The sequence below is a fragment of the Akebia trifoliata genome, chromosome 12, assembly GCF_017979445.1.
Source record: "Akebia trifoliata isolate Shusen 1 chromosome 12, ASM1797944v1, whole genome shotgun sequence".
In the NCBI taxonomy this organism is placed as follows: Eukaryota; Viridiplantae; Streptophyta; class Magnoliopsida; order Ranunculales; family Lardizabalaceae; genus Akebia; species Akebia trifoliata.
In genome coordinates this window covers 28,525,278-28,550,680 of record NC_141386.1, presented here as the reverse complement: position 1 = coordinate 28,550,680, position 25,403 = coordinate 28,525,278, and the positions used below count along the sequence as shown (strand labels likewise).

At 34.3% G+C, this 25,403-nt stretch overlaps 1 protein-coding gene across 1 annotated transcript; it reads right to left on the bottom strand.

The window, feature by feature from the left end:
• Positions 1-18,819: 18,819 nt before the first annotated feature.
• On the bottom strand, positions 18,820-24,840 carry LOC147389310 (beta-amyrin 28-monooxygenase-like). Its single transcript, XM_086419589.1, has 3 exons — positions 23,733-24,840; positions 19,375-19,562; positions 18,820-19,259 (listed from the first exon to the last, which is right to left on the bottom strand). The coding sequence occupies exons 1-3, from the start codon at positions 24,703-24,705 to the stop codon at positions 18,966-18,968; spliced, it is 1,455 nt and encodes a 484-aa protein (XP_086275715.1). The 5' UTR covers positions 24,706-24,840; the 3' UTR covers positions 18,820-18,965.
• Positions 24,841-25,403: the final 563 nt, after the last annotated feature.

Genomic DNA, 25,403 nt, shown 5'->3' with positions numbered 1-25,403 from the left:
ATAATGTTTAGAAAAAAAAAATTAACCGTAAGATCCATTTAGCAAATTTAGCATAAATTGATGATGATTGAACCCTAGCTTGACTCTAGTTTTTGCTCGTTGTCCATAAGATAGTTTTGGATCACAGTAGAGACCGATCATCTCGATCGGACGGGTTTGATGCCTAATAGCTTCTAAAACTCGTAATCTGGCATCTTACTCATTTATCTTACTTGTGAACCGATCCTGATCCACTTTTTAGTTATTTTGATTTTTAAACCTAAACTTGGTGGCGACTCCCAATTCTCATAAAATCCCCCATTTACCAGTCAGATTCCATTTTACTATTTAGTGAAAAGGATCGAGGCGATTTCATAACTATATTCTCTATTTAATAAGAAACTCACATTAAAGAACTATTGATCTGGATTTTTAATTTACCTCAAATTTATCATAGTATCAAAAACCATTGATCGTCTGATCAAACACTACGATCTTGCTGTCATCTGCTAATAGGCTCCATCAAACCAATTTTTTTTTCTTTGTTATATTGTCACCCATCGTCCATAACTTTTTCACCTTTACCATCATCATTGTCAAAATCAAATTCAAACCATACCACTGGCGAAATAGAACTCTACCACTTGTTTCTGACCAATCTTCCATCATCTACACACTTCTTTTATGTATACCAAACCTTATCCCTTTATGTTGGGTTTTTGTTGCATCTTGTCTTAGCTTGGATCACTGTCAAATTTCAATCCCTTCAATCAATACAAACTCCAAAGATTTCGAATCATGATTGCATATATTATGTCTAACGGAAATTTCTTCGAACATGTCATGGAGCCATGGAGCTATCCCATCACTATATCCATCCATTCGCCAAATACGATCGTGTTGTTAGTCACTCTTATGGTTTCCAATATCGAACACCCTTTTTTCCATTATTGAAGACAACATCACATATCAGTTTCCTTGGTTCGTCTTCGTTTCATATAAGAGTAGTGATAATCTAACTACTCCACGTGGCAAACTCAATCGACTATCTAACGTGACAAGTTCGAGAACCGTAGATCTGTGCTCCTCGGGATACATGGTTCTCTCGAGAACACTTTTTTTATGGGGAAGTGTAGCCGTGTACCCGAGGAGCGCAGATTATCACAATTCTTCATATAAACTTGCAATTACATATGTACTTACTTGGCCTGTCAAAATCAGAACCCAACAGCCGAGTTTTGAAGCCAAAGGCAACCTAAAATGCTTTGGTTTGAATGTACCCATTGAACCACTATCAATAGGAAATAATAGATGGGTTGGCACTTGGGATTTGGATAATTAATAGATGGGTGTATTGGTAATTGGATGTGGGTTTGGGCTGTTTGTGTGAAGGTTTGATGGCAATATTGGCCAGTCGTTGGGTTTTATTATAATTTGCAACTGCCTTTTAGGTGGGCTGATTTTTTTACGTTGGTAGTCTCTACTCGATAAAAGAATGATTTTAGAGAGAATACTATGACTAAAGGACTTACTGGTTTGATGAAAGTAGGTGGGCTAGTTTTTGGATTGTAGGTGATTTTGAATGGGTCAAGTATTAATGGAGTTGGTTACCATCAGAGAATAGGTAGATTGTAATGGTGTTGGGCTAGTTTTGAGGATGGGTGGAGTACAAACTTTAAAAAGATGGAGGATTGTAATTTTATGAAGTTGTTGTACAAAACACCGTTGAAACGCAAACTATGGAAATAAACAAAGAATCGTGATAATCAAACACTACGTCATATTGCGTTTATTGCGACGCTAGAATTACGCTAAAATCGACTGCTAAAGGTTATCATTAACTGCAACAATTTTGGCCGTCATTTAAACATCGTTTTAATCATCTGAGTGTAATAAGTAAAAGTTGGGGTGCTGATAGCCATTCTAACAAAAGCTCTACTTCCGCCATTGTCAAACGCTCTCTCTCACTCTCACTCTCTACTCGTCACTCTCACTCTCACTCTCTACTCGTCACTCTCACTCGACTGCTCTTCTCTTTCGCTCTCTCTCTCTCAAATCTGTTGCTCTTCTCGAATCCCTCTTCTCGGATCTCTCTTCTTGAATCTCTCTCTTGCATCTCTCTTCTCGAATCAACTCTCTAAGTTTTGATCTAGCGTTTCTCTCTCTCTCTCACTCGACTCTCTCTCTCTCTCTCTCTCTCTCTCTCTCTCAGTATCAATCAGGTTTTTTCATTTTAGAAAGTAAATCGATCGGATTTTTTTCCTGGAAAGAAATTGATCAAAGTTTGATTGAAAGATCTTCGCTCAATTTTATAAAATGTAAAAAATGTCAATTTGATATTTTTTATGTCTTTAATTTTTGAAGTGTTTGGGACTTTAAATGTTACAGTTAGTTCATAGACTTGCTTTGTTAATTATGCAATATTATTGAGTTGTTTACGACCAGTTAAATTTCTACACTCACATTTACAGGTAGTATATGTCTACTACATACTATCTTCTGCGATCTACTCCACTATCACATGTTTTATAAACTTGCTTTCACCTCCTGACATGGAGCGGCAATCACTCCAAAGATGTTGTTGATGATAATAGTGTCGTTCGTGGGCTTGACAGCCATCAAATTTTTGAAACACTCGCAAAGATGGAAAGGAGGAGAGAGTGTTGAAACACTTGCAAATATGGCCATGGAGCAAGCCAACAATAATACCAACTTCGTTCCTTTTGTTCTGATTCCTCCAAACTACTTTGCTAAAAAAGACAAGCAGACAGAAACACACACTACGTCAGATACTGCATCCTTGCAAGTAATACTTTGATTATAATGTTTTTGCTTTCTTTAGTGTTTTATTTTGGTAGCATATGCCATATACATGTGGAACGTATTATGTGTGCACATTGTGTTCTCTTTATTATTGATTCTCTAGAGTTAGTAGTTTTAAGGGTACTATTTACCTCTTGTTCATTTTTTCCTGTTATCTAATGTTAGCATTTTTTTTCCCTTGCTCGTGCCTTAATCATTTTTTCCCCTTGATCCATATAGATAGAATCTTTTTGAGTAAAGGTGCCTATGTTTCTTGGATTCAGGCTGCTGAGGTTGCTAAGAATGCTGCGAAGAGCATCGGAGATATGCAAAACACTGATCCTGAATTAGAATCTTCTAATGGGGAAGAAAAGTCAGAGGAATCAACACCTGCTGAAAAACTTGAGGATGATAGTGATAAGTTGCGGAATTCCGCCCTAGATAAATTAGAAAAGGCCAGTGAGGAATCTTTGTTAAGCCAGGCAAGCAATATCTCCAACAACAATGAAGTACCATGTTTCTATATCTGATATTGTGACACATGATCTGCAATTCAGTTATATGGCACTCTTATGCTTGTCAGATACTGCATCCTTGCAAGTAGTTTATTCTTTTTTTATTATATTTCTTGAACAATTAGTTGCTTTTATTTGCTTGTATACCCATTGTGGCTTTACCCTTTGAGGTTTGACTCAAGGCACTCAAAAAAGGCCTTAAGGCTTTAAGGAAAAGGCCTGTTTTCCTCCAAGGCTTATATGCTTTATTCAAATGCATTGGATAAGGCTATACCTCAAGGCAGACACATGCCATTTTACCACGGCATATACTTTCTTGAAATGTATTGTATTTTTTCCCTCTCTGTCTCATAATATACTTACATAATCCTTTATGATGATAAATTTATCCATTTTATATAATTTTATATATATATATATATAGTTTGTCCCGAATTGATTTGTATTCTTCTTCCAAGATTGCTATTTCTACCCATTTATATTTGTATGTGTTGGGCCTACTCTGTTTCTGTTTTGCCACAAGCCACATATTTTCCTATGAGGTATGACTTAACATATCTTTTAAATCTCATCTGACATTCTCTTAGAATAAGTCAAAGTTGTTGTCCATGACATACTAATCACAAGCTATAGTTTGTGCTCTTTTTAATTCGTTCAATGGTACACTATTGTGATGGAATCAAAATAGATTTATATGTGTAGTTCTTTGAGTTGTTATAAATGTGTTGTTTTCTCAAGTATGAGTTGTTAACACTATATGTGTAGGGTCTGAAGGTTTTGGATAGTTATGTGGAAAACCATGCTTCAGGAGCATGGCAAGCATTAGGCAGTGCCTGGAAAAGGGGTTCAAAACTAGTCCATAAGTAAGTCTTAAATTATCAATTAGACGACCTCAGTAGATTAATGAGTTGTTTATTCATTGATCTTTGGGAAATCGGTAAATGGGGTTCATATATTATGAAGGGGTAGTGTAATGTAAGTCATAAGTTGTTAGGTCAATTACATATTATGCCGATCTTTTGTTGCAATAGTTATTTATGTTGGCTTTTTATGACATAAACTCTTCCTATTTATTTTTGTATTTTATGTCATACATCATAACTATAAGCAACTCGCTTTCAATTTTTAATTTTTTTTTGGGTATTTCAATGTGCCTTTAATGAAAAACTCATGTAGGGATACACCATGAGATCATCACTATCATACTTGATTGATGTTAGTAACTGTTATTCAATGACGTGGTATTCAATATATTGTTTTGGGATATGGGTTTTTCTAGGCAAACAATATTGACCATTGTGGCGTCCTGCCGAACACTAACACAAATCCCCATGTCAGATCTCGAGGTACTAGGTGGCACCTCGAAATTTCAGCATGGTCTCCTCTATTTATGTTAGCATTCCAAGGCGTATAACCTGCACCTAATAAACGACATACAATCCTGCATATATACACATAAAATATAATACTAGCAGAAGCCTATATAAGTCTAATAACGTACGAAAGATCAGAGTGTAGAAGAATAACCATAATACAGGATTATACAAAATTCCTCACTCTAACAGAAATCCTAACACTCAAGACAGAATCCATAAGACTACCTGGGGGAACTGACACCACTAGGGAGTATAGCCCTAGTACTTACAAGGTGACGGACTCTGATTGTCTATCTGACTAACCAGATAATCCTCATTCGTGCTCTATACCTGCCTCGCCAAGTTCTGAATCTGAAACTAAAAAAATAGAGAAGAAAAGGGTGAGTACAATGGTTACCCAGTAACGAAACAAACAATTTCTGCCAATAACTCATCCTAGCATGAATGAATAAGCATATTAAATCATTTTAACAATATAAAATTTTATAGAATAAACTACGATTAACTGGTACATATAGCCAGGGATGAGCAACTAAACATTTTAAAACTGACATTACATCAATCAACAGTACTCACTATAGCATTTTCTTTATGTACAAATTTAATTGATCAAATGGAAACATTAAACATGCATTTCAGTTTATATATCAAAATAAGGCAATATATACATAATACACAATGGTGGAGTATTGGAATTAGAGAGTTGGGATTCACAACTGGATCGCTCCCAGTCGGGACATGATGTTACAATTCTTCTCTGGCTTTTAGTTCCTGATTTTGTGGTCAGTCGCTGCACTTACCACACTTGGTTGACAATTTATTCGGCTCAAGCTGACCGTTTGACGTGATCGTAAGCAATGGGTCTCTTTTCGATGTGTTAGAACGTTCGACTACTATAGATTGTTAGTGATCACTGACTAATCATCTTCGTCTATGCCTATCAAGCGTACATGTGATTCCTAAATATACAAACCATTCGTATACGACCACATTTACATTACAAGTTCACTGGTAAAGATAGAGACGAATATCCCGGATTCCAGTTGTGACTCCACTCTCATACGCGTCCCATACCACGTATGAGCTTGGTGGTTCCTACCGTACATCCCAAGATAGTACACCACTCCGGATGATATGACGCACTATCCCTTCAAGCATTCACAAACTCTTTAACAGCTCACAAAATAGCTACATATATATTATTTTTATTTGAAAATAAAAGAGAAATTAACAATACAAGGTTGAGAATGAATATCCAGTTTCCTACCATGCAAGTGTGAATACCCGGCCTAAAATAAATAATATAACGAAAAAGTAACAGCGCATCGCGCTAACAGAAAGTAAATAAACATGCAACCAGTAATATTATCCCTGGATATCTGTTCACCAACCTACACAAAACACAATAACGTAAAATGCAGACATCACCCCTCAGGTATCACTCTGACATTTTACCGTTTCATACCCTTTTTTCGATTTTTACAGTTTTCAATCTCTTCAATAAAATATTCATTTTCTGATATTCATCAACTCAATATGAGTTCATTGAATATTAAATCACATTTTCCAACTAAAGAATTTTTTTTATCAATAATATGAAAAAAATACAAATTATTTTTCAAAACGGGGTCCAAACAGTGCACAAGACCCAATTTATGAAAATAACCCATTAAAATATCCTATCCACGTATAATTTGTTAAAAATACAATTAAACATTTCGAACATTCAATTTCTGGTGTGAATTTTTGAAATAACAAAATAATTCTATATTTCGAAAATACATCCAAATTTTTTCAATAAAATCTTAAATGCAATTTTCACAATCTACGATTACTAATAAAAATTGAGAGTTCCTTACAATGTTTAGGCAAAAGGATCGAAGCATGTGAACGGAAATTGAGGCGATCGACGCGAAAATCGAGACAGACCAAACTTCGAAGTGACTGATTTTCGAAACCGGCCCTGTGGTTTCGAAGATCTCGACGTGGTCGTCATTTCTCCCTTCTGCGACGGAGGACGGTTTGACCCCGAAACGGATGAAATCCGATGTTGAAGTTACGAAATTTCCGTATATAAATACGGCTGATTTTTGACGATATCGGGTGAAATAGAAAGTGAAACAAAAAAATATTGGCTTGGTTTTGTAGATGTCGAGGCTGCGAACGTTTCTCCCTTCTGCATCGAAAGACGGTTTGACCCCGAAACGGACGAAATCCAAAGTCAAAATTTTGAAATTTTCGTATATAAATACGGCTGATTTTTGACGATATTGAATGAAAAAGAAAGTGAAATGAAAAGAGGTTGGTGGATTTTGTAGATGTCGAAGCTGCGGATCTTTTTTCCTTCTGTGGCGGTCGTCAATGGTGAGCCATTTACGAAGGATCTAAGGTGGAAAATCAGAAGAAAAACAAATTTTTCATTTTTTATATGTCTCGGCTGTTTGGACGGGTTGGGGAAGATGAGAGAAAAAAAATTAAAAAAATTTATTTATATAAATTTGGGACGAAATCGGTATTTCGCCTATTGTTTCGATCGACGATAACTTGACCATCCGGACTCCAAAACTGACAAATGAATACTCTATTTCACCTAATTTTTCGTTTTGAATCTAATGATACAGTAAATTTTTATAAATTATGTCTCTATCAAAAATTTACATTTTTGGCCTGATGTGATCCCTAAACTTGACGTCGTTTTCATTTTTGACGATAATTCAACTTTCTGATCTCCAAAAATGGCATATAAATAGTCCATATTTAATAATATTTCATTATGGATCCAATGGTGTAATCAAATCTTAATAAGTCTTCCTCTAGTAAAAATTTACTATTTTAACCTGGTCCGACTCGGTAATCGAGGATATTGTAACTTTTATATTCGGACTCGCATTTGAACATGCTTACAAACTAAAGTATGTTTTTTGATCATTTTAAATTCAATGGTGAGATCAGATTCCATTAAAAATGATCAGAAATATCATAAAGTTTTACCCTTAAGTCCCACTTTCAAGATTTTCTTAAAATTCTGCTATTTTTTTTTTCGAGATACGAATTGAAAATTCGGGGTTTTACAACCATACTGTAAAACCTCGAGTTTTCAATTTGTATCTCGAGGAAAAAGAAATAATTAAATTTTGAGAAAATCTTGAAAGTGGGACTTAGGGGTAAAACTTTAGGAAGTTTCTGATCATTTTTAAGGAAATTTAACATCACCATTAGATTCAAAAAGATTAAAAAATATACTTTAGCCTGTAAGCATGCTCAAATGCAATTCCGAATAGAAAAATTACAAAATTCTCAATTATCGAGTTGGACCAGATTAAAATAGTAACTTTTTGCTAGAGTAAGAATTATTAAGATTCGATTATACCATTGAGTTCATAACGAAATATTATTGAACATGGATAACTTACTTATCATTTTTAGAGACCGGGAAGTCGAATTATCATCAAAAACGAAAACGACGTCAATTTTAGGGTCACATCGGGCTAAAAATGTAAATTTTTATTAGAGATAGAATTGGTAGAAATTAACTACACCATTAGATCCGAAATAAAAAAATTAGGTGAAATAGAGTATTCATTCGTCACTTTTGAAGTCCGGACGGTCAAGTTATCGTCGATCGAAACAATAGGCAAAATACCGATTTCGTCCCAAGACTTTATATAAATAAATTTTTAATTTTTTTTACTATTCATCTTCCAACTCGTTCTATAACCATCCAAGTATTTTAATAAAAAAAATTTTATTTTTTTTTCAATCCTAGATTTACTACAAACGGCTTGTCGTTGACTTCCGACGCAAAAGGGAGAAACGTCCGCAGCCTCGTTTTCTACAAAATCCACCCAACTCCTTTTCGTTTTACTTTCTTTTTCACCCCATATCAAAGAAAATCAGCCATATATATACAGGGGTTTCAAAATTTTGACCTCGGATTTCGCCTGTTTCGGGGTCAAACCGTCCTCCGTCATAGAAGGGAGAAAGGACGACAGCGTCGAGATCTTCGAAATTATCGAGTTAGATTCGAAAATCATCCATCTCGATTTTCGTGCACATACTTCAATTCCGTCGCCTAGAGATTGTAAGGAATTCTTAATTTATATTAATAATCGTAGATTGTGAAAATTTCATTTAGGATTTTATTAAAAATTTGTGGTAAGTTTCCAAAAATATAGAATTCAATTGGTTATTTCAATTTCACGCCAGAACTTGCATATTTGATATGTTTAATTGTATTTTATAACAAATTATACGTGAGTAAGATATTTAACGGGTTATTTCCGAAAATTGGGTCCTGTGCACTGCTCAGACCCCGTTTTGATTTAAGTTTTGTACTTTTTCAATGTTATTGATAAAAATGAATTTCATAATTGGAAAAATGATTTAATATTCAATTAACTCATATTAAGTTGATGAATATCAGAAAGTAGATATTTTATTTGAGAGATTGAAAATTTTAAAATTCGAAAAAAGGGTATGAAAACGGTAAAAAGTCAGAGTCACACCCCAAGGGCTGATGTCTGCATTTTACATTGTTCTGTTGTGTGTAAGTTGGTGAACAAATATCCATGGATAATGTTACTAGTTGCATGTTTATTTACTTTCTGTTAGCACGAGGCGTTGTTTATTTTTTCGTTCTGTTATTTATTTTAGTAGGAAATTGGATATTTATTCTTAGCCTTGTATTGTTAATTTCTCTTTGTTTTCAAATGAAAATAATATATATGTAACTATTTTTTGAACTGTTAAAGAGTCTGTGAATGCCTGAAGGGATAGTGCGCCATATCATCCGAAGTAGTGTATTATCCTAGGATGTACGATCAGGGACGGATTTAGAGTGAGGGCAATGGGGGTACTTGCCCCCATAAGAATTTTCAAACCTTCTTTGGAGTAATGAACTATTGCAATAGATAATAATGGTGAATAATAATCTATTGCTCTCCCAATTTGTTTTACACTCTTAGTTGCCCCCACAAAATAGTTTCCATTGTTATGTTGCCCCTACAAAAAAAATTACAATCTTCGTTGCCCTCACAGAAAAACTTCGACCCTTACATTGCCCCCACATGAGTTAAATCCTGGCTCCGCCCCTGTGTATAGAAAGGACCACCAAGCTCATACGTGGTATGGGACGCATATGAGAGTGGAGTCACAACTGGAATCCAAATTATTTATCTGTATCTTTACTAGTGAACTTGTAATATAAAAGTGGTCGTATACGAATGGTCTGTATATTTGAGAATCAGATGCACATCTGATAGGCATAGATGAAGATGATTAGTTAGTGATCACTAATAATCTATAGTAGTCGAACGTTCTGACACATCGAATTGAAATCCATTGCTTACGGTCACGTCAACTAGCTAGCCTGAGCTGAATAAATGGTCAACCAAGCATGGTAAGTACAGCGATCGACCACAAAATCAGGAACTAAAAGCTAGTAAGGAATTATAACATCATGTCCCGACTAGGAGCGATCCAGTCGTGAATCTTAATTCTCTAATTCCACTACTCCACCATTGTGTATTATGTATATGTTTTCTTATTTTGATATATAAAATGAAATGCATGTTTAATTTTTTCATTTTATCAAATTAGATTTGTATATAAAGAATTTGTTATAATAAGTATTGTTGATTAATGTAATGTCAGTTTTAAAATGTTTAGTTCCTCATCCTTGACTATATGTACCAGTTTATCGTAGTTTCTTCTTTCAAACTTGTGTTGTTAAAATGATTCAGTATGCTTATTCGTTCATGTTAGGAGGGGTTATTAGCAAAAATTGTTTGTTTCCTTACTAGGTAACCATTGTTACTCACCCGTTCCTTCCTATTTTTTTAACTTCAGACCCTACAGTTGAAAGGTGGACGTAGAACCAACAAGTGGGGACCATCTAGTGGGTCAGATAGACGACCAGAGTCCGTTACCTAGTGAGTACTGGGGCTATATCCCCTAATGGTGTCAATTCATCTAAAGGTATTTTGGATTATGTATTGAGTGTTAAGAATTTTGTTAGAGTGAAGAATTTCTGTATGATCTTGTATATCAAATTTTTTTCTGCACTCTAATCTATCGTACGTTATTAGATGTATATAGGCTTCCGCTAATATTATATTTTGTATGTATATATGCAGGATTGTATGTCGTTTATCAAGTACAGGTTAAACGTCTTAAAATACTAACATAAACAGAGGAGACCATATCGAAATTTCGAGGTGGCACCTAGTGCATCGAGATCTAACATGGGGCTTTGTGTTAGCGTTTGGTGGGACGCCACACATACAATGTGATGATGCATGTTTTCAGGCTTGAGAATTCTACTGCAAACCTTACCGAATCTATTCAGCATAGTAGTTTACCTGTAACTCTCGGTTCTGTTGCTCCATCTCTAATTGAGGTATGTATTCAATCATCGTTTCTGCTTTATTATTTTGCCAGAATTGCTTATTCACACCTTTGTGTTACAGACTGGAAAAGCATTACTGATAGGACAATAGTCAAACAGTATTCTGCTTCGTTGGACATAGAATTGGCTATTTTATTTATTTTTCTGTTTTTGATCGATAAACTAAGGGGTCCCACCTATTATATTAACAACAACAAAGGATTACAATCTAGGATATTCTGATATAAAATCCTTTGTAAGAATTAGATTAGATTCAGTTCATGGGGTCATCTATGAACTGGATTCTCTCTAAACTTGCTCCTCTCTTTGCAAGAAAATCCTTTGTAAAGAGGTCCAGATTGTTGTTCCAAAAAACCTTTTCCCTCATTACATCGGAAATTGTGGATGATAACCTAGTGTTTTAATGCTCATTTGCTTCTTGAGTTAAAAGTAGATATGAATTCATATCAAATTGTACAGTTTCTCAGAATTTGATGCAGTAATACATACTAACAAACATATTCATATGTCCCTGCATTTGAATATATGTCCAATCTAGATAGGGTGGTCAGCCTGTTAGGCTTAGACCCATAGCTCAGTTGGTTTGACTCATTGCAAAACAACTTTGAGGTCGTGGGTTCAAGTCTAGCTTAGCCATCCAAAAGAAAAAGCTAGTCAATGTGTCATCGTTTCTATCTCCAAGTAAAGCATGCATGCACACATTTCTATAAAGCAGCTCATAACCAATTTTATCCTTACAATTCAATTGAAAACATGCGGTGCCTCACCAATATTTACCATTTGATTGTCGCTTTTTTGAATATTCAAATAAAATATCATTAAAGGGGACTTCATTCCCAAATTTCAAAGTTATAGAACTCCCTATTTCTAGTGTTTGCTATGTTGATGCAACAGTAACACACTATTGTCTTTGCGCAAGCCAAACCTGAGACAGTGGACAAGGTGTGTGAAATAGTGAGGAAACAGTTGGCACTACCAGTTGATTTTGCAGTCACAGGTAAATCTAAGTTTGCTGCACTTGGAGCTGATTCCCTCCATACGGTACTTGACGACTAACCATGAACTTTCCACATATCGTCTTTTTCTTGCCCATATCATTGTCTTTGATCTTGGTGTAACTTCACTGATTTTACCAATTTTTATTGCAAGTTTTCTATATTGGTTGCATATCTCATGTTGTATCCTTGTATATTATTTATTCCTGTTTTTATTTTCTCATTTTTTTCGAGCCCGTAATTTAAATTGTTCAAGGAGTTGAAGACAAACTTGTTGTGAGAGTTCATGATAAGGTTCTCTTTTTCGCAGAAGCTAGGGTAGCCAATGCACCTGCAGAGGCCATCAAAGCAGTTGGTGATGCTGCTGCTGAAAGGGTAGGAAGTATGTTGTGGTTCTGCAACCAAAGAGGGATTGAAACCATGAAGGAGAAGTTTGAGGGACTATGCAAGGTGATAGTGATGCAGAAGATTCCATGTATTTTTTATTTTCTGTTTCATGCATCTGTGATATTAATAATAATAGTAGTAATAACAATATAAGCAAATGAGGTCTCAATAATTTGAAAGTGAGAAATTAGTTTTTCATCTGGATTTTGGCAGATTTTGGTGGTAGTGGTTTTGTATTTCAAAAAAATAATTTTTTAATGATCCATTTTTTCAATTTATAAATTCAAGAAAAATAAATAAATTTTTTTTAATTATAAATCAAGAAAAACAACTGTCTATGACCGTTGTTTTTTACGACTGTTACAGTCGTTTTTTTCCAACTGCCAAAGACAGTCTTTTTTTCGACTGTTTTACTCTATCGCAATTTAAAAACCATTCCTTTTAAAACGACCCATTTTTCGAGTGTAGGAGCAGTCGTTTTTAGCGCATTATGATGTAGTGTAACTATCCCACGTGGCACACCAATCAACTCTCTTAACGTGACAAGTTCGAGAACCATGAATCTATATGCCTCGGGATAAAAAACTGCACTTCCTTATAAAAATTTGTATCCCGAGAAATACAAATCCACGATTCCTGAACTTGTCACGTTAGGAAGAGTCGATTGAGTGTGCCACGTCGAGTAATCAAACTATCACAACTCATCAAGAATTGTGATAATCTGATTTTCCCATGTGGCATACTCAATCGACTCTCCTAACCTAACAAGTTCGGGAAACGTGAATCTATATCTTTCAGGATATAAAAATACAATTCCCCATGTAAATACGTGGGTTTCGAAACGTTTTGGAGAGGTTTGATTTCATCTACTTGGGTTTTTGAGTCGTTGTCATTCAATTAACACAACGTGAAAAAAGCCTATATTTGATAATCTAAGGCCGTCAAATTTCATAAAATTCGAAGGGCCAAGACATCAAATTTTTCATTGTCAATTTTATTTTCATAAACTGAAACCATCAAATTATCGGAGGATGGGAGAAATTTAATGGCTCTAAGTCATCGAATTGGGGAACATCAAAAATTTCAACAGCCCTGGGTCGTCGAAATTCGATTTCTAAAATTTGTGAATTTTAGCCTGTCAAATTTTCTTGTAAAACTTTTCAGTTTTCACATTATATAAGGTGTGAATGGACACCATAAAAAGGTTTTAAAATTCTGTTTTTCTTGACTTGTAGTGACTCTTGTAAATACGTGAGCTTCGAAATCTTTAGGAGGTTTAAACTCATCTACACAGGGTTTAGGAGTCGCCACCATTCAATTAAGGTTTGAATGGGCACCATAAAATAATTTTAAAATTCTTATTGTGTGGACTTATGGTGACTCTCATATTCAAAGATAAGGGAGAAAGGTCTACCTAGAAAACTAAGGTAAAGAGGTTCGGTTGAGGGACAATGAAGGTGTTAGGCATCTTGTCCCTCCTATCCTAAGATGGTTATTAATTGTTGACCAACTGTGAGATTAGAAATTCATTTTTTAAGATTTTGAAAGATAGAGAAAATTATAGAGAATCTTAAGAAAATTGCCTATAATTTATTTTTGAAAAATTGGCAAATTAAAATGATGAGCAAGTCACTACTACAAGTAGGTGCTTGTTCGCTTTTTTTTTTATGATCTTAGGACTTTGATGGAAATCCACTTGGATTTTATCATTTTTGGTCCCAAAACTTCAAAACAAGTTTATGTACTCCCTTAAGAAACTTTGTTTAATGGGTTAATCTTTTGGTGAGGTTCATGGCTTGAACCACACTATGTAGGAATCAAAACTATATGCATGAGATTTTTGTCCATTTTGGACTATTTTTGTTGGCTCTAAAAATTAGATATAAGTCTAAAAAGACTTACATCATCACTTGAAGCCATTTTAGTAAGTGTGTGTACATAAGTGTATGCATGGGGTGGACTTAGCAAAAGAAGATTGCCTCCTAAAAGGGATTACTCTCTAACTTTATTGTCACCCAGGAAAATTAAAACATAAACAACTAGTCTAAGAAATTAAATGTGCAAAGAAAGTAAATAAAATTTAAAAGCAAACTAGACTAAAAATTTAAATTACACAAAAGTAAAAAATGTAAGAACAAGATATTCTAATGCTCTCAATGAGTTTATTGAGGACTTAATGGGGGAGATTACCTTAAAGAGGAATTACTCTCTACCACCAAGCGTCTTGTTAAGAAATTAAATATCTATATTGTTAAAACATAAAGGGAATGGAGGATTTAACCACCTTGATCTTTTTTTTGTTGAATATTTTCTTTTAAGATTTTGAGAGAGGTTTGAGGAGAATGGGAGGCTTAGAGAGATCTAGGTAGAATTTTGGATCATCAAAATAAGCTAGTTTCATTTGCCTTGAATGGGCCTCATATTTATAGGATTTTGGGAGACCCTTGGGGATAGACTTGTCCTAATTCCTAAACTTTCAAATATTTGCATTAAAACCTCAATGAAATATCTCAATTACCTCTCCTTTCCTAGGTCTTGATGATCTTTCATTCACTCATGAGTCTCATCAATCAAGATGATCAAGGGATAAATTGGTAAAAGTCCAATAATTCTAAAAATTATTTGACAGAAGTTAAAATGGTATTAGGAGATTGACCTTGAGTCAAATTAGAGAGAATTAGACCATATGGCATGCAATTATGTGATTGATTTTTGGATAAATTGGTCAATCCTTCTGAGAAGGTCTCCAACAAACTAAGGGTTAAAAGGTCATTAGCACAAGTTCTAGGGAATTCCCTAGGATGGATAATTGGTCATAGCTCATGAAACTTTATCAATTTACATTAAACTAAAGGAAAATAGTTGAATTGAGGATCAATGGGCATAAGTGTAAGTTACCTTTATTTAAGCTAAACATGGTGAGGTTAGGGAGTTAATAACACTTATGTGGGGACCAATCTTGACGAAGAGTCCTTATTAGAAGAATTAGATAATTACTTGTAGACCCATGTGGGGGATTTTATTGGAGAATTAATACAGAGATAAGAATGTAAAATTGTGAGATTTCTTGAGGGAAAAATCATTAAGAAATGGGAATTAGGGTGTAATTTCTCTTGCTAAAAAATTGAGTATGCATAGGACTTAACATTATCCAACAAAATGACTGAACTTAAGGTTTAGCCAAGCCAAAATCAAACCTGGCAGAACTTTAGGTTCAATATATTGAGAAATTAACCCTAACTGAACCTAAGGTTCAGCCAAGCAAAATTTATACCTTAGCTGAACCTTAGGTTCAACCAAGCTAAAAAAAAGGGCCTAGCTGAAATTAAGGTTCAGCCAAACTTAAACCATGCCTACAAAATGATTTTATTTTTGGGTCTTGGTTGTTTAATCGATGGGCTTTTAAGCCATATAAGAAATTCCTCAGATCAAACTCATTTTTGAAAGGTTTTAATACTCTCTGGCTCGGCCTAAGAAAAAATGGGGTGTCTACAATTCTCAATCCAAAAGATAAGGGGTTAAGGTCTTCCTAGAGATTTTAAGGTAAGGGAGTTCAGTTGAGGGACAAAGAAGGTGTTAGGCACATCGTCTCTCCCATCTAAAGATAGTAATCATAGATTGATCATAAATGAAGCTTTAAACTCTATTTTCTGAGTTTTGAAAGTAAAGGGTCCTATAAAGGTTTAAAAAGAAAATTGGCTATAGTTTAGACTTGTAAAATAGATAAGAAGAGATGATGAGCAAGCCATACATCGAAATTTATGTTTGCTGAATTTTTTGTGAGCTTGGGACTTTGATGAAAATCCATTTGAATTTCATCATTTGGGGTCTTAAAGCTTCAAAACTAACTTATGTACTCCCTTGAGAGACTTTTATTTATTAGTTTGACTCATAGGCAATGTTCATGAATAAGTCTATGAAGGGGGGGTCAAATCCTTATACATGAGTTGTTATCCATATAAGGATAATCTTTTTTGTTGGCACTAAAGGTTAAGTATAGGCCCATAGGGACCTACGTACCCTTGCTTGTAGTTATTTATAAGTGAGTATGTGTAAGAAAGTGTATGTATGGGATAGACTTAGTAAGAGAAGATTACCTTCAATTAGGGTTTACTCTCTAGCTCTATTACCATCAAAGAAAAATAAAATAAAAGACAATTATTCTAGAAATTTTAAAGTGCTAGAAAATTTAATGAATATAAATAACTAATCTAGGAATTTAAATTTCATAAAGTAAAGACAGTCTATTCTAATGTACTCAAGGGACTTATTGAGGACTTATTGGGGGAATTACCTCTAAGAGGGATTAGTCTCTACTCCCAAGCCTCTATATTAGAAATTAAAATATTTACATTATTAAATTAGAATGCATGTAAATAAGAGAAAATTGTTTGAAAGATAAAGTAAGGGGTAGTGAGAGTAGGGGGATTAAAGAGGGTTTCTTGGTCCCACCTTAGTCTTTTTCTTCCTTTTTCTTTTTTCTTTTTTCTTTTTTCTTTTTCTTGGATTTTCTTTCTATGGATTTTTTAGAGGGGTTTGGAAAGTTAGAAAACTTTGAAAAGATTTTGACAGAATTGTGGATTACAATTTAGTTTCTTCTCCTCTATTACCTTAAATGGATCTCCTATTTATAGGATTTTGGGAGACCTTTGAGGATTGTTTGGTCATAAAACCTAGACTTCTCATAATTCACAAGAAAACCATATAGAATAACTCATTTTTCCCCTCATCAACTTGGCTTTGATGGTCTTTCACTCACCCATAGGTCTAATCAATCAAGATAATCGAAAGATAGATTAATAAAAGTCTAATAGTTTTTAAAGAATTCTTTGAGGAGAGAGAGTGGTCCTAGACCTTAGACTTTAGTCAATTGAAAGAGAATTAAGTCAAATAACATATAATTTGGTGATTGGGTTTTGGATATTTTAGACATTCTACCTAACTAGGCTTCTAACAACCTAGGGCTAAGAATGTCTTTACACACACTTTCTAAAACATTCTCTTGGATTGGTAAACTTGTCACAACCTCTAAACTTAAGTCATTTTACTTTGAATGTCATGGAATCTCTTTGATTTTTTAAGAAGAATGGTTTAACCCTGATGAGTTTTAACAAAATCAAATTATAGGAAGTAATTCTCCTTAAGCGGGAATCAAAGGTGACTTTGGATCAAGATTAGGGGACAATGGAGATTACCAAAAAACCTAGGTGAAGGAGAATTATTAGGTTTAGGACATGGGTACTTAGAGAATTAAGAAGGAATTACAAGAGGAAAAATCCAATTTAAGAAGGTTGATGAGGTCATTTTCCAAGAAGAATCTCCTGCCCACATAGGCTCTCCAACTGCCTAATTGACTTAGCCAATAGCATGGAATGGCCATAAATAATTATCCTTCGCTTTTTTTGAAGGAGGTCCAATGCAAATTTATACTTGTGCTCCACAAAACAAAGGTCAGAACAATAAATAGCCCAGCCAAATATGCCAAACTACCATACATGGTTATACTAGGCCGTTTGGTCTATTCAGCTAGGCAAAACCCATTTTTATATCACCTAATTGACTAATTCTAATTGACTTAAGTGAGTCCGACTTGATTGATTCAAATTCTCTCGAATTAATCCTTACCATTGGATTTGAATGAGCTCTCGAGTAAGCATTAATGTGTATCCCATTGATTCTACACCCCATAAAAATATGTATCCCGAGGCATACATATCCACGATTCCAGAACTTGTCACATCAAGCTAGAGAGTCGATTGAGTATGCCATGTGGGGTAGTCGATTGAGTGTACATAACCCAAGTCTTTTTTGCTAAGTTGGAGATGGTGATGAGTATTCCTTCAAAAATCAACTTCTCAATTATTAACTGTTGGCTTAGACAATGATTCAATGAAGTAACTCCATCAATGTAAATAATGATGAAAAAATAAGAGACAGAAAACAGTTTCTAGATTTGCAACCCAACAAAGATCAAGATCCATCCAACGGAGTATTTGATTGTAAATGAGGTTGATGTGTGGTTGTAAATGGGTTTGTTAGTGTCGCATAGTGATGATGGTTGGAGATGGTGCTGATAGCAATCCGTTAGGTTAGAAGACTACGATTCAGATCTGAAAATTTGTCTCCTTCAATTTGATGATGTGGAGTGATTGCAAAGGCAGGCTTGATGCAAATTTTTTCCCAATGATTCGAGGAACACCGCTCTGATACCAAATGATACAACCGTAGAACGTATCATGATGATCAGATAACAAAAACAAATAAAAAGTGAATGAAGATGAGAGATTGATCTGATTCAAGGCAGATCGGATCTCTTGACCAATTCGAGATGGTCAATCTACTAAACCCAAAAAGATTTTAATTAATTTCTCATTGATGCTTAAAATCAAATACATGAGATATTTATAAATTCAAATTCAAATTAATCTTTATCCAATCCTAATCCTAATCTCATCTAACAATACAACTATGAAACATGACCTATTATATTATGAAACATTACCTACTAGTGATGTCCAAGGCGAACTGGAAGGCCTTTCGCTGGGGTAGGCATCATACCTACTATTATCTTCTCATTAGGAAACACAACCTCCCATTTGAACTTCTTCACTGCATTATGAAGGAAAGTGAGTATCGCGACTCGAGCATACTCTTTGCCAGGACACATTCGAGGTCCTCCTCCAAAAGGAACAAATGCATAAGGATCAGTTCCATTTCCTTCATATCTCAAGGGATCAAATTTTTCTGGTTCTGGGAAGTACTTAGGATTCTTGCTTGTTGAGCTTACTGTCCAATATATCTGTGAAAATAAAGGGTGATCAATTAGTATCGTCATGTATCTTGGGGATCTTAGTTGATTAACATAGTTGATCAAAAAGTTCATAATGGAATTTTTTTTTTTCCGAGTCATGTACCTTCCAACCCTTTGGAATTGTAAAACCTGCATAAGTGAAGTCAGTTAAGGCTTCTCTGAAAGTTCCTTGAAGAGGTGGTATGAGCCTCATTACTTCATTTGCCACATTCCAAGAGTACTTCATCTTTTGTAGATCATTCCAATCAAGTGCATCTCCAGATGCTTTTGATTTTGTGATCTCTATTTGCTCTGATTCACAGGAAAAGAAAAAAAAAATTTAAAAGAGAGATTACAACTATGTTATTTGGATACCTCAAAATTGGTATCCATGTATGTGTTTCAAAATGTTTTGACATAATTTGGCCAACATCGAAATGAAACATAGATTTAAAAATGTTAAATGTTTCATAACTCTATGGAATGTCTCGAAATGTTCAGTTAAGACCTTTCGATTATTTTCAAAAACCAAAAAACATTTTAACTAACAAGAGTTGGTCATGGTGGCCCGGGCCTCCCTCCAAAATGGAGAGTTCTGGAGTTAAGGCCCCTTGGGGATTTGAGCGAGAAATGGTGCTCTAAGAGGCCAATTCCCTCGCCCAAGCTAGTGGGACCTACAGGTCTCGACACCCCTTCATTAAAAAATATTTTAGATGTATATTTATACTCTCAATTGTGGGCCCACATTCTTGTATCTAGACCTGCTTGAGAATCTAAAAATCAAGGATGATCTGATGTTCATTCTAGTAATTAAGAACCTTTTAAACAATAACTGTCTAGCCGACATACAATTTTTTTACCTACATGATTGTTATTTCTTAATACTCTGAAATATATTTTAAAATCAAATCAATTCAGCAGGAGAGAAAGAAAAAAATGAGAAGAACTATCTATTCATTAAACAACAAAATAACATGACTAATTTGGTGATTGAAGCCAAACCAGTCGAGAACCATCTTTGAACTGGAATTAAGTCTGGATTGACTTTGAAAATGAACATTTCCAAATAGGCCTTAGAATTAGTGTAGAGAAAATTAATGTCATATCCACAGTATATTAGCCCAATATAGGGTGCACCCCTTGCTTGGAAGTTCATGTATTATTGTAGTGGATTGTGTTAATGGGTTCCTTAGTCACCTCTCATGTTAATTAAATAAAATATTATATGAATCGACTCCCTAAAGTTGGAAATTCAATGTCAAGAGTAAATGAAGGCAAATCTACTTTTATAAACGAAGGGAAGAAATCAGATTGCCTAATTGTAAAAGCGCTGTATTTTAGTATAGTTTTATTGACCAATCAAAATTGCCTTCCAAGACCTATAATTGCCTCAAAAGGTCCAATATTCATATATTATTAGACGGTCCTTATATATCGTATTAACAATCAAAATATGATCGAAAGAAAAAATCTCTATTTGATGGAACTTCTTCCTATAACTATGAATTCCATTGGACCCAAAATATATATATAAACAATCATTTTTCAAAATATAGATTAGAAGTTTCGAATTGAGCTGATTTTTTGTGAGAATGATCTCTATGATGAGAAGATTGCCTTCACAAAAAATCAGCCCAATCTGATACTTCTAAATCCATAAAAACATGACTTAAAAATTATTAGTAAAAAATTGACAGTCCACATTCTAAATCACTTTTGATGGGGTTAGAATGTTCAAATTTGACTGATTTTTTGTGAGGGTAATCTTTTCATGATAAAGATCATCCTCACAAAATATCAGCTCAATCCGAAACTTCTAACCTATATTTTGAAAAATGATAGTTTTTACTTATGTCCCTTCGCGATATTATGACTCGAAAATTCTCACTCAATTGACGTGGCAAGTGCACAGAGTCATAGATCTTTTTCTTTGGGATACATAGAAAAAATATCTATGGTTATGTGCACTTGCCATGTTGACCGAGTATAGAGAGTGAAATTTTTTATTCAGATTAGCATTTGTCAAATATATATATATGGAAGCGTTCTGAGGCCCTAAGAAGAGCCAAACAACTAGGGGTTAGAAGTGTTAGAATGAGCAGATTTTTTATGAAGATGATCTCTATGGTGAAGAAATCATCCTCACCAAAAATCAGCTCATTCCAAAACTTCTAACCCTACTTTACAAGTTGAAGAATTTGAACCGTTCGATTTTTGTAAACCACTTTTGATGTAGAGATCATTCTCACTAAAAATCAGCCCATTCTCATTAAAAAAATGTTAGGCTCTCTTTAAGGCCTCTGAATGCCACCCTATATATATATATATATATGGAGCAGTTCAACAGCCCTAAAGGTTGCCAAACATTTTTTAAAACATGGTTTAGAAGCTTTGGAATGAGCTGATTTTTTGTGAGGATGATCTCTATGATGAGGAGATCATCCTCACCAAAAATCAGCCTATTACAAAACTTCTAACCCCACCAAAAGTGATTTACAAAAATTGGACGGTCCACGATTCTTCAACTTGTAAATTAGGGTTAGAAGTTTCAAAATGAGCTAATTTTTGGTGAGGATGATCTCTTCTGATTTTTTGGTGAGGATGATCTCTTTACCATAGAGATCATCCTCACAAAAAATCAGCCTATTCCAAAACTTCTAACCCCATCAAAAGTGATTTACAAAAAATGTTTGGCACAATATTTGGCAAACTTTAGGACTGCTGAACCGCTCCCATATATATATGGAAGCGTTCGGAGGCCCTAAAGAAAGCCAAACATTGTGTCAAAACTTCTCATCATAGAAATCATCCTCACAAAAAATCAACCCATTCCAAAACTTCTAACCCATACATTGAAAAAATGTTTGGTTCTATTTAGGGCCTCTGAACACTATATTAGGGTTGTTAACTGATACGAATCGAATCAAATCTGCATATATATGAACTCATATCCGAAAAAAAATCAGCATCCAAATTCGAATTCGAAATCCAACGGATATTGAAAATTAAACTCCGAATTCGAATTCGATTAACAAATCGAATATCCGATATTATTCGATTCAAATTCGGATAAAAAAAATCTTTGATTTTTTTTTTTTTTCAAACCCAGTAAATCATGAAAATTAATAAATTAATTTTTTTATTGAAAAAAAAAAAAAGTTTTAACTTACAGAAGAGGAGATGGTTGCAAAACCCTTGATTATTTATCAAACACAAGCACATTCGTCTTCAACCCTAGATTTTCATCTTCGAATCGTATAAAAAATCGCTCATCTTCAACCTCGGTCAATAACCCTTATTTTTTCTCAAACCAATTAATCTTCAATATGTCAAAAGATATCCATAATTTTTCATCCTCTTCTTTTAGATTCTACCTACTTCAATAATGGAGGAACAAATCGAAGGCAAAAATGGCAACATCTTAACATCTTTAAGCACAATTCCACCTCCATATCCACACAGAAAACACAATCTCGATGACAATCAAATCCCTAAAATCTTCACTTTTCTACACCTCCTCATCTTTCTCATCCGACATTGTTTCCAAGGGAAGATGAAGAAGAAATGGGGAGATGAGGCGAAGAGTTGAACATGGAAAAAACTTTGAAGTGGGCAGCCACCTTCAAAATTTTGAAGCAGCCCTCACCATTGGATTACACGTGGCATTTCTAAGCGGTGTTTCAAATTTTCGTGGAAATGTTAGTAGTGAAATAAATGTAAAATGCCATGTGTTTGATAACGAGGAGGGCTTCTTCAAAATTTGAAGCGGACTATCCGCTTCAAAGTGAGATAAATTGAAAGTAAAATATAAGTATTTTGCATTGGTGTGGCATCGGATATAATATAAAAAAGTTGTCCAAAGTAGGACAAGAAATTCTACCTACCTTCAAAACATGCCAAAGATTCAATTGATTTCAAGAAGAAAAAAACACAAGAGGGCTATTAATACAAGAGGATAAATACTGATTACCCTTTAAATAAATCTAAGATTCAACTTATTTTAAGAGAAGGAAAAAAAAAATCCAAGATACTAAAATGGTAATTTACCATTTTCAAATATATTTTATTTTACCAAAATGGTAAAAATAGTAATTTTCATATTTTTTCTATCAAAAATATCTTTTTTGTCAGGAAGATCCTTTTGACATTATATAAAATACATTCTGATCTCATGTCAGAAAGATCCTTCCGATAAAAAGGGTATTTTCAATAGTAAAAATGTGAAAATTATTGTTTTTACCGTTTTGTTAAAATAAAATATTTCCGAAAATGATAAATTACCATTTTCAAAAGTAAGATGTATAGTTTACCAATTTGGTAAATAATCAATATGTAGTGCATGTTTTGGTAAATTTTCCAAATAATTAAATACTACTTACCCTTTAACTATGCCAAAGATTCAATGATTTTGAAAGCTTCTAAAAATTAAAAATTAATTTGAAACTTTAAATAAACTCAAAAGAAAATTTCAAGTAATTTTACCACTTAGGATCTTCTCATAGACTTGAGGCTGCTCTCCAATATACTTCATTAAGAATGTTATAGCAGTAGCAACAGTGCTATATCCTGCAACAAGATAACCCATCACCCTATCCACGATCTCGATCTCGATCTCGGGCAATAATCTTCCATTCGAATCGGTTGCAACAATCATATGTGAAACAACATCATGCATTGAATCTCCTCTAGAATTTGCAACTAATTTCTTCTCCTTAATCACCAACTGAAGTTCCTTCCTAATTTCACCAGCGGCCTTATTGGCTCTATAAAATATCGTCCCAGGGAAATTCAATGGAATCGAATGAAGCCCAGCGGTCATACAATCGAATTTATTAACTAGCTTCGTGACACGATCATGGTCATCGAGGCCCAATAAGTAACAACAAGCCAATGTTAACGTAAATTTCTTTGAGAGAGGGGAGACATTCACCTGATCTCTACCTTCCCAATAAATCTGTAAATGTTGTTTTGTAAGTAAATCCATTTTACCTAAGTACCTCATTAGGGCTTCAGGTTTGAGGAATCCTGAAGTTCGTAACATGGGCGACACTTCGGTTCTTTGTTGTGCTGCAACAGGGGTGGCTGCGGGAACATTTGCTTTATAGCTTCGAAAGAGTTTCTGCATGGAATGAGGGCGCCATACAGCTACGAGCTTTTGCTCGTTGGAGAATAGGAATTTGTTACCGTCATGGCCGCAAATTACTGCTGTGGGCTCACCAAGTATTGTAGTTTTGAAGATTTTGGGGGAGTGTTTTCGCATTCTATCTCCCACGAATTTCTCGTGATTTCCGTATAGGAATTCAAGAGATTCGCCTATAAAGGGCCATCCATAACTTCCGGGCGGAAGCTTTGTGGCAGCGGTGGTGTCTCCGCCTTTTCGTTTATAAGAAATTAGGGTAAAAGAAAGAGAGACAAAGAAGAGAAGAAGAGAGAAAGAAATGAAGAAAAGCTCCATGTGTGAGTGAGAGGTTGAGACTTGGGGAAGGAGAATTGAAGATCATTACTTGGTTGGTATTGATAGGCCAAAATCTACCATATCGTGCATCTCAACAGCCACTTGACATGTGGCGTAAATGACGTTAGCAATAACAGATGAAATTTCTTTTGCCATAGTTGAAAACGAAAATTTTATGATCGGATCAACAAAACATGATCCGATGCCATGGGGGTGCAGAGGAGGAAATTTTACGAATTTAAAATAAAAAAATAATAAAAATAATAAAAAACTTAATTTTTCAGTGTGAAATTTTAATTTTAAGTTGAGGATTCACTAACTTGTCCATTTTTTATTTTATAGATCAAGTTCGAAAAATATTGTTTTTTTTTATTTTTTTGAATATGAGCTTTTTCATAAAATTTAAAAGGTTATGATGTTAGATTTTGACAATGTGATAATCCATACGGTCTAATGATCATTTTTAAGATTTTGAATTTCAAAATTTAAATTTATGACGTGCACACAAGAGAGAGAAATTCTATCTATTGCTGATGTTATTTGTACCATATGTCAATGGTTGTTGGGATGTGAGGGCAACAAAAGATGGGAGACTGATTCTCAAAGATTCTTTATTAAAAACATGTACTCAATAGTTCCTTAATAAAAAATTTAGACCATTTAAGTTTCATTTACCAAATATTAGTCTAGTAGAGATC

Coding starts and splice junctions, on each gene's coding strand:
- LOC147389310 (XM_086419589.1), bottom strand. CDS start 24,705: ATGGAGCTTTTCTTCATTTCTTTCTCTCTTCTTCTCTTCTTTGTCTCT. Junction 19,563..23,732: donor CTATGAGAAGATCCTAAGTG/GTAAAATTACTT, acceptor CCTGTGAATCAG/AGCAAATAGAGATCACAAAA. Junction 19,260..19,374: donor CAATTCCAAAGGGTTGGAAG/GTACATGACTCG, acceptor TTATTTTCACAG/ATATATTGGACAGTAAGCTC.